Below are 19,229 nucleotides of genomic sequence, written 5' to 3'. Positions count from 1 at the left end.
CCCTAACTTCCAAATTAACCTGACCATCGGATGGGCCACACTAGTCAGATCTGCAATTGTTTAATAAGGAAAGCTTAAATTTATATGCAAGTGTTTGTATTATTTGGCGTAGAAGGTCGATATGGGTCATTGGTGTATGTGTGGCTAAATTCGCACTATTCATCAAATGTGTGTAGGCAAAATATGTCAAGACCTTAAGAATATAGATGATCTAATCATCTAGTGGGCCACCCCGATCAATCATTTGCCATTCAATTTTAGAATATAAATGTAAATAAGCATATGAATTGTTAGGGGTGTACACAAACCGAGCTAGCTTTGTTAGCTCGCTCGACTCGACTCGAAAAAGCTCGATTCGACTCGGTTCGACGCTGAGTTCGAGCCGAGTTAAGTTGATTTTTTGAGCTCGAAAATGAGTTCGAGCTGAGTTCGAGCAAGCCCAAGCTCGACTCGACTCGGATCGAATCCAACTCGAATCCAGTTCGAATCGAACTTGGATCGAACCAGTTCGGTGACTCGATTACTTTGCCATTGATGTTTCTCACCAACTGTTTGATAAAATGACTCAACGAAATGTGGCTGGTGGCAAGGAAGGTATGTACATGAAATAAATACCATTTTTCTCTTTGTTTTTCTTAGTTTTTATGTTACTTAGAAGGTGTTTGATAAAATACCTGTAAAACCATTGCCTTTGTTTGTAAAACAGTGGGATTTTGAAGTTGCAGTTCAGGTGTTTGTGGAAATGCCTCAATGGCAAACTCGGCTCAATCTTGGCTCGAAGTCGGCCCGAGCTACTGACCGAACCGAGCCGAGCTGGCCAGTCAAGCTTGAGGACCAAGCCAAGGCGAGTTCAAGCTGAGGTCAGCCAGTGGCTGAGTCGAGTCGAGATGAGGCTGGCTCAACTTGATTCGACTCGATGTACACCCTTATGAATTGTTCATATTAGTAAATCCATGGGTCTTCTCTGGTGTTTGACCAAAGAGTGGACTATGATGGGTGTAGATCTGTCTAAATTGATTAAATTCTGTTGAGGGTCAAATATTAATTGCATATTAGACCCCAGTTATTACATGGATTTACGACCATGAAAATGTTTAATGGCCTATTTAAATCGTGTTTGTGCTCAGGGTGAATTTATGAACATGTGACTGAAAAGGATGCTAAGAGCATGGATTTAACGCTCTAATGTCATCAAGGTAAGGGATGGACTCCAAGGGACCAAGATCGACGGATTTACAAGCCAGAGATCCGAGAAAATCAAGAAACTGAAGCTCAAGTGGCCTGAAAGATGTCCAGAATGCGAGATCATACGGTTCCCACCATTTTCTCGGCTCGAAACTTCATACATGGCCTGGGGGCCATAAATGAACTGTACAAGTCAAATTTCAGCCATTGAATCCCTCTGAAAGTGTCCCAATGGACAGATCAGCCCCCATAAACCATTGATTTTAAGCCCACCTGAGATCTGGATATGCTTCAAATTTGGTTTCAACCCCTTATAGAGGTGACACATCAAATGGACGGAACGAATTTCTTACAAACATCACAACGGACCCCACTTGAGCATGAGGGTGCATGGTGCACTAGTGCACCAGATGTGCACCATTTCTGCAGTTCCTCCAAAGACGCGTGAAGGAATCTGTTTCAAAAACGGCAATTACCGTATTTCTGTAGAACGCCCAACAGACATACTGCGCCCGTTTACAGAGATCAGTGGGCCATTATCATGGCCCACATGAGAGATCCACACCGTTCATCGGATATCTCGGACGAATTCGTCCCAATACAAGTAATATCAGGAGATACAGTAGGCAGTTGTACATGCAATCGTTGGCCGAAAGAAACTTCTGCACTGCGTTCCCTAGTTTAAACAGAGTCCGTTTGGAGGACGATGTCATCCACCTTCAGGAGTGCTCAGACTGATCTGAACCGTCCAAGGTGTTCGCAGGATGAAGCTGATCACATGTGTGGGTACAACTCCTAAAGAGATACTAAAAGCAGATCTAACTCGGTTTCAAAATCCTGCCGCAATCAGCAAAATTCCAGACACCGTCTGACTTTTATTGATAATGTGATCCACGTTCAGAAATTTCCCTCAATCCAGACCTTCCAAATCAAGATAGAGGGAGATCCGGTAGTCAATGCTTTCCAAAAATGAGGAAAGCTCTTCACTAAAGCGTGCTCCGTGAAATCTCTTACTGATTGCCGTTTTGGTGCCGTGCAGGAATCTCGGACACAGTGGAACGTTTGCTGAGTTACACCATCTGTAGATCCATGGGCTAGGACCATCAGATGACGATCTGGAACCGCCCAAACGTTCAGCTGATGGATGAGGTAGATTAGACTTAAGTTGTTGGTGCGATTGATGTCGTTCCATCTGCCAAGTTCATCCAATCTGGCTAGGCGAAACAGGGCTTGCGCAAAGACCTGCTGAATTCAGTTTCTCCACTGCCCCTGACACCTATAAAACAGAGAGAGAACGTAAGGGGGGATCGGAATTCTTTGGACATGTACAAGAGGGAGAGTAGAGTTTGTAGGGTTTTTATTTTTATTTTTCTGTTTTATTTTTTCTTTCTTTTAAGGTTTAGCCTAATTATGTTGCTAGGCTAAACCTCTTAGCTAGGGCTAAGAGGGGAAGCTTGTAGTATGATTGGGTTGTTAGCTTTGCTTTGATTCATGGTTATTGAATTCTTATGGATTTTTGTTTGATTATTAAGGAATACTTTTAGTTTTTAATGGTTTATTGTGACTCAAATTACAGTAGATCTGCAATAGCTTTGAGTATGTTCTTTTCATTATGAGATTGTGAACTTAGGAGGCCCTATTGTTCACCATTGTCTCCTTGGCATGGTTGGGTGACGGAACCCCTTCCTAACTTTCACAATTCTCTTGTGATTGGCTGTGGGTTTGGTAAATTGTTGTTGTTTGCCATAGTCTCCTGGGCATGGTTAGGTGATGGGATCACTTCCAAATCTACACTAATCGTATCTGTTAATGATTAGATCTATGAGACATTCAGAGATCTGACAAATCTCTTCTTACCAACTGGATAGGATGGGACTCGGATTCCAATTGTGTCCTTGAATCAATACAAGGTAACTTCTCAATTGCTACAAGTGGATCCTTGGCACCCTAGTTCCCACCTTTATTTTTATTAGTTTTTAATTAATCTATTCACAGTTATTCCCTTATATTCGCTTGATTTAGATTACATCTTAGTCTAGTTCTAATTCTATTTAGTTTCAAATTACATACAAGTTTTAGTCCCTTGGGATTCGACCTCGGTCTCATCGAGTTTATTACTACATTACAACCCTATACTTAGGGAGTGAACAAATTCTGTCCAACAATCTGTATACCTTAAAATGTATTTTCTTGATTCGACGTCATCAATCGATAGTTGTCTGAATAGAATTTTCAAAAAAATCTAAATTTTAATAATTGAATTTAATGAATATATTATTTCAATTATTTGGTCATTTAGGATTTGGCCACTTAGGATGATAATCAAAGGCGGGCCCTACCGTGTAATATAATCAGTTGAATAATAATGTTATGGATATAATTGATAAGATTTATGAATTCAACTCAATCTGATCATCTTGTGAATTCTTCACTAGTAGATCCCAGGTGAGTAATCCTATCGTGTCTCATGTTCATTATGATTAAAATAAATTATTTTTATGGTTTGATTGATTGGTGTACTAATTAGAGTGTTTTGTTAATATGATATTGATTTAACTATTGTGAATGTATACTATAGTAAATTACATGCTAATTTGTGCCAAATTGCATGAATTATGATAATTGTACATTAAGTTCACATATGAATGTTTTAATCAAGACTATGACAATTATGAAAATGATGCATTCATACATCATCTATCATATAAACACATTACATTGTCGATTCTAGGGTTCCTCCCTGGAAGAAATGTCAATTCTGGTAGAGCGTTACCAGATGCAGGTTATGCCCAAGCCTACCGAAATGTGAAAGCCTACCTAACGGGTGGATGCGAGTTGACGATCTCCAATCGAAGCAGATGGATGATCATCCAATCTTATGCATTCATATATAATTTGTATTCATATCATTTTGCATACGCTATTTATATTATATCTTAATTTCAATAAGCACAAACTATGCTGGGTTGTCGCATGAAGAAATTGTGACTGAACTGGTGCACGACCCACGTGAGTTGTGGCTGAACTATCAGAAGAGGAATTGACTGTATTTGGACCGTTCCTAATTATTTAATTAGAATTTTACTTATTAGAAAAATATGATTCATATATAATGAATGATAGTATTAGTTGCATGATTTTAAGCATTTGATTTGTTTTATTTAATTGAATTGTTCTATAGGTCTGTAGCAAATACTCATTGGTAAGTTATATTGACTGATGAATGGTGCCTGATTTATGCTTTTGAATGTTAATGAATGTTGAGAATGGACGGATGTTGATACTTAAATCATTTTGTGTAAATGATTGTAAATGGACTTAATTGGAATGAAAATAAAAATTACTTTTACATCTGAATAATCATATAATGAAATGAGTTAAGTACATAATGTATGTATGAGTTATGACTTGAAACTCGAATCTAAGGGTGCACACTTTATACTTAAATTTCGGAGCATGACATGTACCTTGGGGATATAGCTGGTGGCAAGGTCACGTGGCAATCAGCTTCAGAATCACAACAATGAGAATGCATCATTTAATTAATTAATCTCTTTTGTTTTTGCCAGGGTACAACTACCCTCCACTAGGATGTTCTTTGTTTCTGCCCATTTATGCCAAATCTTCCATAGGGTTAGGAATCCCTTAGGATGCTTTGAGTCACTGTCTTCGAATTGCCTCCAACCGTTATTATTTTTGGATCACATGACAATGGCTTTTGTTGATCATGTGTGGGCCCACTTGGGTCTCACACATAGGACCTCGATTGTGTAGTAAGCTCTCTGTGGGTCCCACTGTGATGTATGTGTTTTATTTATGCCGTCCATGTATTTTTCCAACTCATTTTAGGGATAAGCCCAAATTGAATCATATCCACAGCTCAAGTGGATCACACCACATAAACAGTGGGAATTGAACGCCTACCATTGTAAAACTTCTTGGAGCGCATAAGTTTTGGATCAAGCTGATAATTTTGTTTTCCCTTTATCAAGATTTGTATGACCTTATCAACAGGTTGGATGACAGATAAACATCAATGTAGGCCTGGGAAGTTTTCAACAGTGGGCGAACGTCATTATCCCCTACTATTTTCTCTAGTGCGGTCCACTTGAGCTCTGTATATACTTCAAGTTTGGGCACATGATCTAAAATGAACTATAAAAACTGATGGACAGTGTGGATAAAGCACATCCATCACTGTGGGCCCCACCAGAGAATACATACCATGCTAGAACTAGAACTCGTGCATGTCAAACCACATTAACTTCATTGTCTGAAAAAATAAAAAAGATGAGATAATAAAGACATAACTCTAAAAAAGAGAGCTTATATATATATATATATATATATATATATATATATATATATAGAAAAGGTACTATATGCTCGACCGTGTTATACCTTTTATAAGGTCGAGTGCTGGCGGCGCGTTATTCGTCGGATGGTGAAAATTTTAAACAAATGGGGAAATTTTATAGGACCATGGTGGAATTTATGTGCGAGCCTTTCGTTGTTGGAAGATCATGTGCTAGAATTTTGTGCAGGGCCCACTATGATGTTTGTGATAAATCCAACCTGTCCATCCATTTTTCAAAATCATTTTAGGGCATGCGACCAAAAATGAGGAGGATCCAAAAATTAAATGGGCCACATTAGAGGAAACAATGGAGATTTAGTGACCACCATTGAAACATTCATATGGCTATAAAAGTTTTGTATCGGTTTATGTTAGTGGTGTTTTCGTTTTATATCAGTGAAAATGACCTTATAAACGGTTTGGATGGAATATAAACACCAAGGTGGAGCCTAGGAAGGTTTCAACGGTAAGCATTCCTTTCCCCGCTGTTTCATCTCGTATGGCCCACTTGAATTTTGGATCCTCCTCATTTTTTGTATAATGTCCTAAAATGATATTTAAAAACAAATGGACGGATTGAATTTCACACAAAGATCACAGTGGGCCCCACACAGAATTCTTCCGCTCATCTTCATGGGAAAGGCTTTAGCAGGAAATCCGCGTCCCTAGGTTTTGAGTTTGGGAAATGGACTAGCTACTCCCTCGCCACCGGCCAATGGCAAGTAGTCGATGCTATGTGGGCCCCACCATGATCTATGTGTTTCATCTATGTTGTCCATCCATTTTTCCATCTAATTTAAGGGGTTGAGCCCAAAATTGAAGCATATCCAAAGATCAAGTCCATCATGAAAAAGTGGGGATAATGATTTCCACCGTTGAAACCTTGTTAGGCCCCATAGTGATGTTTATTTGTCATCCAACCTGTTCATAAGATCATACATACATGGATGAATGGAAAACAAAAATATAAGCTTGGTCTAAAACCTAAGTGGCCCCCAAGAAATTTTCAACAATAGAAGTTCAGTTCAACTGTTTCATGTGGTGTGATTCATTTGATCATTCTATATACTTCATTTTTGGGATCAACCCATAAAATTATCTGGGAAAATGGATGGACGGAGAATATAAAATACATAAATCATGGTGGACCTTACACAGTTTACTCAGTAAGTTGAGCAATCCCCTTCCGTTTAGGAGGGAAACGGATTGGCTAGTGTACTACACACCAGCTATATAGCTAGTGTAGATACGTGTCACACGAAGACAAGTGCCGACGCTCCTCGAGCTTTGAGTTGTACGAACGGTTCAAAGGAGATCAAAGTTACATGGCCCCACAATGATTTATTTATTATATCCACACCCTTCATCCATTTGTCGAGATCAATTTACACCATTAAACAAAAAATGAATCATATCCAAAGCTCAAATGGACCCCACCATAGAACAAAGTGTGGAGAGTGATGCTCACGGTTAAAATCGTCCTAAGGCCCATTGTACTGTTTATTTGACATCCAATCTTTGATTAGGTCATTCGGACCCATATGAAGGAAAAATACAAAGATCAACTTGATCCAAAACTTTTATGCCCCCCCCCCCAAAAAAAAAAAAAATTAATGGTTGACGCCCATTCAACATTGTTTCCTATAATGTGGTCCATTTGAGATTGGGATATACCCCATTTTTGGTCTCATTACCATAAAATGATCTAGAAAAACATATAGACAGCATAGATGAAACACATACGGCATGATGGGGCCCACATAACACTAACCACCCGCCATTGGCCGGTTGCAGGGAGTAGCCAGTCCGTTTCCCAGACCCAAGGACGCGGATTTCCTACTAAAGCCTTTCCTATGAAGATTCGGGAAAGGATTATGTGGGGCCCACTGTGATCTTTGTGTGAAATCCAACCTATCCATTCATTTTTAGATATCATTTTAGGACATTGTACCAAAAATGAGGAGGATCCAAAATTCAAGTGGGCCATACGAGATGAAACGCTGCAGACAGGAATGCTTACCATTAAAACCTTCCTAGGCTCCACCTTGGTGTCTATATTCCATCCAAACCGTTTATAAGGTCATTTTCACTAATATGAAACGAAAATACCACTAACATAAACCGATACAAAACTTTTGTAACCATATGAATGTTTCAATGGTGGTCAATAAAGCTCCACTGTTTCCTCTCATGTGGCCCATTTAATTTTTGGATCCTCCTCATTTTTGGTCGCATGCCCTAAAATGATTTTGAAAAATGGATGGAGGGGTTGGATTTATCACAAACATCATAGTGGGCCCTACACAGAATCATAGCACATGATCTTCCAACAACGAAAGGCTCGCACATAAATTCCTCGCGGCCCTATAAAATTTCCCGGTTTGTTTAAAATTTTAACCATCCGACGAATAACATGTCGCCAGCACTTGACCTTATAGAAGGTATAATACGGTCAAGCGTATAGTACCTTTTCCCTATATATATATATATATATATATATATATATATATGGTAGCATAGCTTTGAACATGTTTTATTACAAGCTTATCAAGCCTCTTTGCTTATAAGGCCTTTCTTTTCCATACCTAATCCACCCTCATTAATAAAAACCCAAAACCTTAGTTATGTTTTCTTTTTCTTGCATTCAAGCAATAGCCCTTCCCTTAGGCCAATTGAACCTTGGTGAAAAGATCACCATCTCCTCACCTCTATTGTACTTAAGCCTCCTTGCTTCCTCTCTAGAGATCTGGTATGCATTCACCAGGACATCCTCCGGTATGGCGTGGAATGCTGACACATTTTCGACTAGTGACTTGCTCATTGCATTGTCATTGGTCTTGAAGGCGACGTACGCGAACCCTTCGTCCCTGGCCTTCTTCATGATGGCAAACATCTGTGGGATGACTAATACCTGGCCCTGGCTGAGCACATCGTCGAAGACGGTCCGCCTATGGTCCTCGACGACCTGGATTCGCCCGCTGCCACGGGTGGCGTATACCACACTGTGGGAGTATTGGAATATTTGGTTGAATTAAATAGACTATTAAAATCGAGAACCAAAAAAGAAAATAAAATTTTGAGAAAGAGGACTTATTGAATTAGGTCGAGGCGTGACTGAGTCACTCGACTTGAAATCGAATTTGCTCCCCCTTGGACAACGTCCCAAGTGCAACAGGTTTCTAGAGCAATCGACCTCTAGGATATAACGACTATAACCCAAACCCAGCTGTGCACTCACTGTACACGAGCTCGAACCACTTGCAGTTTAACCCGAAAGTGCTGAGTTAACTCAACGACGAACTTAGTAATTAAAATTCTTAAAACAGAATAGAGAGAGTTTTATAAGAGAAATAATTTTTCATATTTTTAAAACTGGAATGGAAGTCCTTATATAGACTCCAAAGTGGTGCATTAACACCCTTTACAAAGGGTTAGGTCCGTTGGGTTTAAACCTAATAGGTGCGACCAACCGAAACGAACACATCACTCTGGTTTAAAACGAAAAGGCACAAGTGTGAGTACACTCTCACAACCAAAGTTCCGCGAGTACCCATACACACATACCCACGCGAGGACACTCACACCGCACCTGCACCCTGGCCTAGCTCGTCCTGTCGCGTCGCGTCACGCAGGCACACGTGTACGCGCACACGAACTCGGGCTCGGCTCAGCTCGGCTCGGCTCAGCGCGTGCGTGCGCGTGTGTGGTCAATGACATAGATTAGAGCTATTAGCATAGCCCCCCACAGGACCAAATTCACATGCCCCCTGAATGGGGCTCAAGCCCAAGGCAAAAAACCTATCTTATATACAAGAGCATTTTCTTTGTCAAATCCGATGTAGGACAAAACCTACAACTCAATCACAACAACAATTTCAAATGTAGAGGGAAACTAAAAATTTAAAAATTTAAATTTTAGTATTTACTTGAAAACAAAATACAACAATCCCTCACATGTTTTAAAATAAAACTCTTTCGGGTTAAAGCGTAATAGATGTGCAATGGTGCTAGTGTCACCATAGACTTAAACCTACATTAGAGTAAGTAAGACAGGTCTAAAGGAATCAGGTGACACCATAGTCTTGAACATGAATCCTTTTAATGTAAATCGCAAGTACATGCCATTCACACAACTCTTCCTCTGCAAATGATTCTGCGGTTCGGTCCGTTTCGGTCATACACCATTACCTAGATTTTATGAGTACTCTAGAGAATTCGCCTAGATTTTCATAGGAAGCGGCCTTCACCTCCACACTCATATAGGTGAATTCCATCAAGTGTATGCAGCAACTGTATACACCACCAAATATATGGCTATGGATCCATTAAGAGTTGTAAAAACTCATCCTTCTGCGTTGCTGCTCGCACTGTACACCATAAAAGGGGCTCACATAACTCAGTGTAATTGTCTACCTCGTGTCTTATTATTTACCCATTGAATCTATCTTATGGGATCTCCACTTGTATAGGTTGGGTTGCCGACACTGGCAGCTCATATATTAGGCTCAATCCCATTCCTTTCAATGTATCATTGACTAACCTTTTAAATAGTCCTTTGGTGAGAGGATCTGCCAGATTCTTTTCTGACCTTACAAAGTCAATAGATATGACTCCATTACGCAACATGTGTTTCACTATGTTGTGTCTGAGTCTAATATGTCTGCTCTTTCCATTATATATTTTACTCTTTGCTTTTGCTATAGCTACTTGACAGTCACAATGAATAGACACGGCCGATACAGGCTTTGGCCATAATGGTATATCAGGTAAGAGATTTCTAAGCCACTTGGCTTCTGATCCAGCCTTTTCTAAGGCAATAAATTCAGATTCCATAGTCGACCGAGTGATACATGTCTGCTTGGTAGACTTCTAAGATATTGCTCCTCCACCCAAAGTGAAGACATATCCACTAGTGGATTTTGTCTCATCTGAATTACTGATTCAATTAGCATCACTGTATCCTTCTAATACAGCAGGAAAACCATTATAATGTAAACAATAGGCCATACTGCTTTTTAGGTATCTCAAAATTCTAAACAATGCATTCCAATACTCTTTTCTAGGGTTATGTGTATATCTACTTAGCCTTCCTACTGCAAAAACTGTCTGGTCTAGTGCAGTTTATTAGATACATAAGGCCTACCAATTATTCTAGAATACTCTAATTAAGACATATTATTTCTTGTATTCTTCATAAGAATCACACTATAATCATAAGGTGTACTGATAGGTAAACAGTCAAAATGGTTAAACTTCCTCAGTAACTTCTCAACATAATGAGATTTTGATAATACAATAACACCATCTTTTCTCGTTACTTCAATACCCAATATTACATTGGCCTCTCCTAAGTCTTTCATGTCAAATTTAGATGACAAGAATTTTTTAGTCGTAATAACTAATTTAATATTGGTTCCAAAAATAAGCATGTCATCAACATAAAGGCATATAATAACATAATCATTTCTAGAAATTTTACTTTATACACATCTATCTACATCATTTATATGATAACCATTTGATTTTAAAACACTATTAAATTTTTCATGTCATTGTTTAGAAGCTTGTTTTAAACCCTATAGTGATTTAATTAGTATACGTACTTTATTTTCTTTACCTGATATCTTATAACCCTCAGGTTGCTCCATATATATTTCTTCTTCTAAGTCTCCATTTAGAAAAGCCGTCTTAACGTCCATCTGGTGTATCACTAGTTTATATATAAAGGCTATCGCTATTAAGACTCTAATAGTTGTAATCCTAGTTATAGGGAAATATGTATCAAAGTAATCTATTCCTTCCTTTTGTTTAAATCCTTTTGCTACCAACCTAGCCTTAAACTTATTAATAGTCCCATTTGATTTTAATTTCTTTCTAAACACTCATTTACAACCTATTGGTTTGTTACCAGGTGGTAGGTCTACAAGTTCTCAAGTGTTATTAGATATTATAGACTCTAACTCATCATTTATTGCTTCTTTCCAAAAGATTGCATCTGAAAAGTTAATCGCTTCTATATAAGTTGTAAGATCGTCTTCTACTAAGAAGGTGAAAAAATCATCTCTTAAGTTTCTCTTTTAACTCTAGTATTTTTTCTTGGTTGTATCTCTTATACTACTTGCTCGCAAGCACTTTTACTAGTAGACGCGATATCTGATTTATTAACTTCCTTTATTCCTATAGATTTAGATTTCATAGAGAATACGTTCTCAAAGAACTCTGCATCTATGGCTTTTATAATTGTACTAAGATATAAAATATTATCCTTAATTTTTAAAACTAGAAACTTGTAGGCTGCACTGTTTTGTGTGTAACCTATAAATACACAATCGGTTGTTTTAGGACCTAATTTTCTTTTCTTAGTTTCAGGTAATCCTACTTTAGCAAGACACCCCTACACTTTAATATATTTATAACTAGGAACATGATTCTTCCAAAGTTCATAAGGTGTTTGTTCAGAAGATTTAGAAGGAATCTTATTTAGGATATAACAAGCAGATAAAATGACTTCTCCCCACATATTTGAAGGTAAGTCTGAAATGTTTAACATAGCATTCATCATCTCCTTTAGAGTTTTATTCTTACGTTCTATTATTCTATTTTGTTCTGGTGTATAAGGAGCTGTAGTTTCGTGAACTATTCCACTCTTTTCACATAATTCTCTAAATTGAGAAGATTCATATTCACCTCCTCTATCTATTCTAAGTCTTTTAATTTTTATATTTAACTGATTTTCAACTTCAATTTTATACTTAAAAAAAACATATAAAGCTTCATCTTTGTTCCTTAACAAATAAACTCTAGTTAACCTACAGTAGTCATCTACAAAAGTTATGTAATATCTTTTTCCACCTTTAGACATGTGATTTCTAAAATCACCTAAGTCACTATGTATCAATTCTAATAGAACAAATAATTTTTCTATTCGTTTAAAAGATTTTCTAATGAATTTTGATTCTACACATGTTTCACATTTATCGAATTCTTCATTAGATATATTATGTAATAAACCTAATCTTTTCATTTTCTTCAAAGATACTACATTCACATGACCTAATCTACTATACCATAGATAAAAGGGTTCAATGGCATAAACAGAACTAGATGTCTTTTTATTATTATCATTGGATACATTTACAATGAATAAACCATCACTACAGTATCTCTTCCCAACAAAAGTTCCATTCTTAATTATTACAAGTTTAACTGAATCAAATACTAACTTGACACCAACCTTATTGAGGAGCGAACCAGAGACCAAATTTCTTGTAATTTCAGGAATATATAAGACATCATTCAATAGCAGAGTCTTCACAGAAGTGAGTTTCAGAAGTACTTTCCCTTTCCCTACAACTGGAGATGTTCTAGCATTACTTATGAACACATGTTCATCATCTCCTGATACTTGGTAGGAGATAAACATGCTACGATCCTTGCACATGTGCCTAGTTGCACCAGTATCTAGTACCCACTCCAAGTTGTTTATAAGGAAGACTTCTGACACCATAGCTACTACCATGTTAGACTCATTACCTATTTCTTTAAGATTAGTCTGCGGTTTATCTTTATTTTTCTTAAACATGGAGGTTTTAATATGATGCCTAGGCTTTCCATAATTATAACAATTTCTCTTTTTCTTGAATTGATTGTTTGTATTCTTCTTTTTGAACCTGCATTCATTTGCATAATGTCCAGGTTTGCCACAGTTATGACATTTGTCATTTTTCTTATTGTTTTCCCGACTTGCTTTCATAAGATTCACCTTTGAATCTATCTCATTTCCATTTTCTTTTTGGTCTCTAATTCTATTGGTCTCCTCTATTTATATGTACGATAGTAGTTTCCAAAGAAATACTGTTCTTTTTATGTTTCATTCTAGTCTTATATTCTTTTCAAGGAGCAGTAACTTTTCTATTAGCGCTCCTGACAAAAACACTTCATTCAACTTAATTCCTTTTGTCGATAGTTCGTGAACTAGATTTTGAAAATCATGAATCTGATTAGTGACAAATTTATCATCTGTCATTTCATAATGAAGGAAATTAACGATTGTATGTTTTTTAGCGCCTACATCTTCCAATATGTACTTGTTTTCCAAAGCAGTCCATATGTCTTTAGTAGATTCATAAGAAGCATACACATCATATAGTTCATTGGACAAAGAGTTTAAAATATAGTTTTTACAATTATTTTCATCTGCTAATTCGGTTTGATTTGCTGGATCTATAGTAAATGATTCAAATAGTATGTATGAAACTTTAAGGGTGGTTGATGCGAACATCAATTTCTGTTTTCATCGTTTAAAGCATTGTCCACGGCGAACGGTTCAATTTTGACTATAGTAGAAGCATTTACTGTTACTATAGCCATAGTCTATGTAATTCAATAATTCAATTTCAAGGTTGTTTGAATATTTGGTTAAATTAAATAGACTATTAAAATCTAGAACCAAAAAAGAAAATAAAATTTTGAGAAAGAGGACTTATTGAATTAAGTCGAGGCGTGACTGAGTCACTCGGCCTGAAATCGAATTTGCTCCCCTTGGACAGCATTCCAAGTGCAACAGGTTTCTAGAGCAATCGACCTCCATGATACAATGACTATTACTCGGTCCCAATGGTGCACTTACTATACGCGGGTTCGAACCACTTGCAGTTTAACTCGAAAGTGCTGAATTAACTCAGCGACGAACTCAGCAATTAAAATTCTTAAAACAATATCAGAGAGAGTTTTATAAGAGAGATAATTTTTCGTATTTCTGAAATTGGAATGAAAGTTTTTTTCCCCCATTTAACAACGCCCACCATGGATCATGGAATGATGGAACGTGAAAGAAAGGCCATGGTACTGGTAGGGCTGACCCACTGGGCTAATAGCCTATGGTCACTGCCCTATTGTTATAAGCTGTGGTCTCTGGCCAGGTGGGGCCCTTATGAGTTTCCAAATTGGAACCAAAATGATCCTGAAGTGGGCCATTGGTACCATTCAAGTTTGAATTTGAGGCCTATTGATAAGAATTCTGAGATGAATTTGGACCATTTATCCAGGTTGGGCCTGATCACAACGTATTTCAAGCTAGATAAATAAATGGCCCACCTCTTTGAGGCCCATTTACTGCATGCACCAGTAGCCGGGGAGAGTGGGTCATGATGAACAAATTGGCTTACGCCGGGCCTTTTTCGTTAAGAACGCGGAAGGCTTTCGCAGCAAGTTCAAGGATGCTGGGTGGGGCCCACCGCCATGTTTGTGGGAAATCTACCCCGTTCATCCATTTGGCGAGCTCATTTTAGCTCATTTTAGAACAAGAGATTAAAAACGAGGTGGATCCAAAACTCAAGTAGGTCACACGAGAGGGAAAATTGGGGAAAGAAATACCTACCGTCGAAACTTCCAAACCGTTTATAAGATCATTACCGCTGATGAAGTAAAAATACAAAAAATTTAGCCTTACACAAAGCTTTTATGGCCACAAGAATGTTTCAATGGTTCTCATTGAATCCCCACTTTTTCCTCTCGTGTTGCCCACTTGAGTTTTGGATCGGAAGCGGATAGCGTACTGAGTAACTCAATACCCTTGGTGTACTGAGTAAACTCTGTGAGGTTCACCATTATTTATTTATTTTATCCACTCCGTTCATCAATTATAACAGATAATTTTAGGGCTTGAGACAAAAACGGAAGCATATCCAAAGCACAATTGGACCACACCACAGGAAAAAGTTTGATTGAACCTATACCATTGAGAAATTCTTGGTGGCCACGGAAGTTTTGGATCAAGCTGATGTTTGTGGTTTCTCTTCATACATATCTTTTTCATATTATGAACAGGTTGGATGACAAATAAACATTACTGTGGGCCTTAGGAAGGTTTCAACAGTGGAAATCATTATTCTACACTGTTTCCTGTGGCATGGTCCACTTGACCTTTGGATTTATTTCAATTTTGAGATCAACCCCCAAAATTAGCAGGAAAAATGGATGGACGGTGTGGACAAACCATATACATTCATAGTGGCCATAACTGAGTTTACTCTGTACGATAAAAGCGTACTGAGCAACTAAGTACGCAATCCGATTTCTTTTGGATCCATCTCATTTTTTGCCGAATATCCTAAAATGATCTCGTCAAACGGATGAACGGGTTAGATTTCACACAAACATGGAAGTGACCCCACCCAACATCCTTGCGCAGTCCAAGTCCCCTAGTAATTGAACAGACTGTTGTGGGACATGTGGCCCCAACTTGGTGAGCCTTACCCATCTATCATGCATAGAGAATAAAAGATGAGAGAAGTTGCTGAAATTCTTACCCTGTAGAGGACACCCCTCTCCGCACTCAATTGGAGGAATCCGAGGATTGGTAACTTCTGGCTATCGGTGCTGCTGACGCGTCCTCCTTGCGGTGTGTACACGTCAGCACGTATAGGGTCCGTAATGTTCTCCCTCAATGTCATGGAGCAGTAGGTCTCTTCCAACCCATTTAGACTCCATTGTTCCTCGTATTCATCCTATTCTCTCATTGGTGGCCTCACCACCTCCAGCCCTTTTTCGACTCGGACGATACTGCCCCTCTGGTCATCCTGGTTCTGGAGCTTCCTTGCCGTCTCTGTGCTCACGCCGAATGCCTCAGCCAACTTCTCCACGTCGAAGCCACTGAAGACGTTGTTTCTGCTCGAGCTCTCCGCTTGGGTGGACCCATATGACCACTCCGTCTGTTGCTGTTCGTTCCCGGACAGTTGAAATTTCTACAATTTACGAGCGCCACAACGATGAAAAATAAATAAAAATGAGACCTTATAACATGAAGAGTCAGAGTAAGTTTCTCCAGTCCACCATGGGGCCCACCGTTTCAATGATCCGGTGGGGCTTACCATGTGAATGATCTAGGATGATCTGGATCACTAGAATGTGGGTCCTACATTGATGTAGAGCGGATCATTGACACTTTCATCGCCAAGATGGATCAGAAAAGGCCCGATCGGAGACAGAGATGATCCAGACCGTTAGAACTTAAAGCAGATATGTATCTTGTAAACCAGAATGAGCTATCGTACGTAGCTACTTTAGCCACCCAACCCGCTACGCTGGGTGGCGCACCCCGAATTTGCGAAATGCCATCAGATCGACAATCAAATTCCTATTTTAGTTTCATTTTTACTATTTATAATAAGTTTTAGTTGGAGTATAACTCTTCGTCCGTTCAGCTTTAGAAGTTTTCAAGACAAGTTACATGAAAAGTGCCTGGAATAATTAGGAGAATAGCATAGTTGAGCCAGCACTTATTATTTTTATCCGAAAACCATGAATTCTAGTGGAAATCACCAACGTTTATAAATAGTAAGTTTATTTATAGTAAGTCACGATTTACAGGAGTTTTAAGTTATATTATGAGTCCGAAACTTCTTCCTAGTGTTTATCTTATGGTTGTAAGCTTGTTTTTCATCATGACTCAATTTATTACGATTTTTTTAGAATTATTATATTTTCTTATTTTTCCTTGCGTCGTTGCTCTTACCGTGTTCGACACCAGTAGCATCCATAACCAGCTTGACCGGAATCTCAGGGTAAGCTGATCGATCTATCTAACGGTGCTTGATCGGACTTTCGTTAAGGCCCAGAAAATTTGTAGATGCATGGCGCTGGGAAGGACGTGAAGTCGAGCACTCCTCACATTGGCATTGCTATGATGTCTCCCTGACGGAAGGGGCGGATCTGCTGGTGCTGATCTGTAAATCTCGGACCTTGGCTACGTTCGGATTGTTGAGATTGCTGGGTGGAGTGGAATGTTTCAGGTCATCCAGGGGATGATTGGTCCAGTGATACCTCTACCTGCATGTATCACAACATAACATACAATTTTCAAATTCATGAGGTCTCAGGAGCAACATCCAGTCCGTCCAAAAGGTTGGTCCCAGCATGTAGAACCCCTGATACAACAATCAAGCTTATCCAGACCTGGGCCACACCATTCAAAACAATGGACAGCCGCCCATTTGATCAAACATACATATGGATGTTGAAAATTAGGTGGGCCACACCTGTACATCAGATCCACCTCATCCATGAGGTGGGCCCTTCAACGTTAGGTGGGCCTGAGCAGAAACTCAGGTGGGCCACACCTGTACATCACTACATTGAGTCAGACCATCAGCTCTACCATTGATTTCGATGGTGCAGTTCCTGATGAGTGAAACAGCCCGTTTTTTGGACCTAGTGACCTTCATGGCGTGGGCCACCTCATGCACAGCTAGAAAGATAGGACTGGATGGGAACTTTCACGTGCATGGAATGCATGTGAGCATTTCTGATATCACGTGAATGAATTTCTCATCTAAAGAAAATGAAAATGGAGGGAAGAGAGCGAGGTTAGGGTGGCGAGCCTTGTTCGATGTATAGGAGCCGGGGCGCATTGGCGTACTCAGGCAAGTGAAGGCCTCTGGGTGCGATGATTTGGCGAGCCACGGCCATACGGGCGCACTGGAGCTGCTCGTTCTTCTGGTCCCAGAACTCCATGACACCACCCTCCGACTCAACCCGCCGGACGGGCTCGAGGGCCCTCAGGTTCTCGATCTGGCACTGGCTCCGCTCACTGAACTGGCCTTGCTGTTGCTGCTCTCTCCGGCCTACCTGGGCCAGAGACCCAGTGCACAAGAGAAACAAGCAAAGAGAAAGACAGATGAAAGAGGCCTTAGCCATGGATGAAAGACAGAAAGAGAGCTCTCTTATCTTACTAGAAGAGCGATGGGAAGAGGGTTAGGGAGGGACAGCTGAGATGGTCTGGCTTTTATAGGCCATAATCGTGCGTTTGGGTTTGACACGTATGAGGGTTGGGGACGAGAGTCTTCTACAACACCTGTTTTTACCCGGTGCGTAAAATAACGAAGTCTGTGGGTTCAGCATGCTGTAAATGTAAAATCCACTCCGTCCATCAGGTTCTATCCTCCATGTTAGGCTCCAATATGAAAAATCATATAGATCTACGAGTCATGTGGGCCACACCACTTGGAGCAGTGGGAATGGGATGAGGACCATAGGTTTGTGTGTGCGGCCACCATGCTGCATCTATCATCAAATCAGTTATAGGTTTATTACTAGGATGAGGAGAATATGCAAAATTCATGCTGATAAAATACTCAAGTGGGCCACACGGCATGAATTTAGCTGGTTCGGGAGTAATTTTGCATTCTTCCTAATGGTGTGGCCCACATGAGTTTTTTCGAAGGGCTTATCTTTTGTAAGTACGGTTCAAATAATGGTTCCCTACTTATAGATGAGGAGGATTTTACAAATGCAACATGGTGGATCCTGTTGTATCGGATTCCTGACGAGAAAACCCAATTGGAAAGGTTAGCGTCAAGCGGAGAGACAAGCGGAAAGACACCACAGGTTAAGAATACATGACAATGTTTGGAGTGTATTTTACAGAATTATGGTTGACAGGATGACATGATAAAGAGCAGTTGGGAGGAATTTAAAAACAAACCAATCAATTGTCCAAGTGACTAAGTGTCATCCTGAATGTCGACCAAGCGGCAGATGTTCATTCAAGCGATTGATCAAGCGGCAGATGGCCATCTAGGAGGTCGATCAAGTGGTCGATGGTCATCTAGGAGCTATCCGAGCTGCTGATATTCATCCAGGTAGTCTATCAATCGACCAATGGCCATCCAGGAGGTCGATAAAGCGG

At 39.4% G+C, this 19,229-nt stretch overlaps 2 protein-coding genes and 1 pseudogene across 3 annotated transcripts in view; 1 reads left to right on the top strand and 2 right to left on the bottom strand.

Moving 5' to 3' along the window:
• LOC131240378 (uncharacterized) overlaps positions 1-4,060 on the top strand; it is an 82,118-nt gene extending 78,058 nt beyond the window's left edge. For both annotated transcript variants that reach the window (XR_009168724.1, XR_009168725.1), the window contains one exon: positions 3,962-4,060. The gene's annotated coding sequence lies outside the window, so the exon portion shown is untranslated. The remainder of the gene's footprint in view (positions 1-3,961) is intronic.
• A 4,009-nt stretch (positions 4,061-8,069) lies between these two features.
• Positions 8,070-17,766, bottom strand: LOC131238992 (13S globulin basic chain-like; annotated as a pseudogene).
• Positions 17,767-17,871: 105 nt separating this feature from the next.
• Positions 17,872-18,280, bottom strand: LOC131238655 (cocosin 1-like). Its single transcript, XM_058236281.1, has one exon. It carries the CDS (start codon positions 18,236-18,238, stop codon positions 17,909-17,911), a length of 330 nt encoding a protein of 109 aa, XP_058092264.1. The 5' UTR covers positions 18,239-18,280; the 3' UTR covers positions 17,872-17,908.
• Positions 18,281-19,229: the final 949 nt, after the last annotated feature.

This window comes from Magnolia sinica, chromosome 3 (genome assembly GCF_029962835.1).
Source record: "Magnolia sinica isolate HGM2019 chromosome 3, MsV1, whole genome shotgun sequence".
Taxonomy (NCBI): Eukaryota; Viridiplantae; Streptophyta; class Magnoliopsida; order Magnoliales; family Magnoliaceae; genus Magnolia; species Magnolia sinica.
This window is presented reverse-complemented; position numbering and strand designations above follow the sequence as displayed.

Coding starts and splice junctions, on each gene's coding strand:
- LOC131238655 (XM_058236281.1), bottom strand. CDS start 18,238: ATGGCTAAGGCCTCTTTCATCTGTCTTTCTCTTTGCTTGTTTCTCTTG.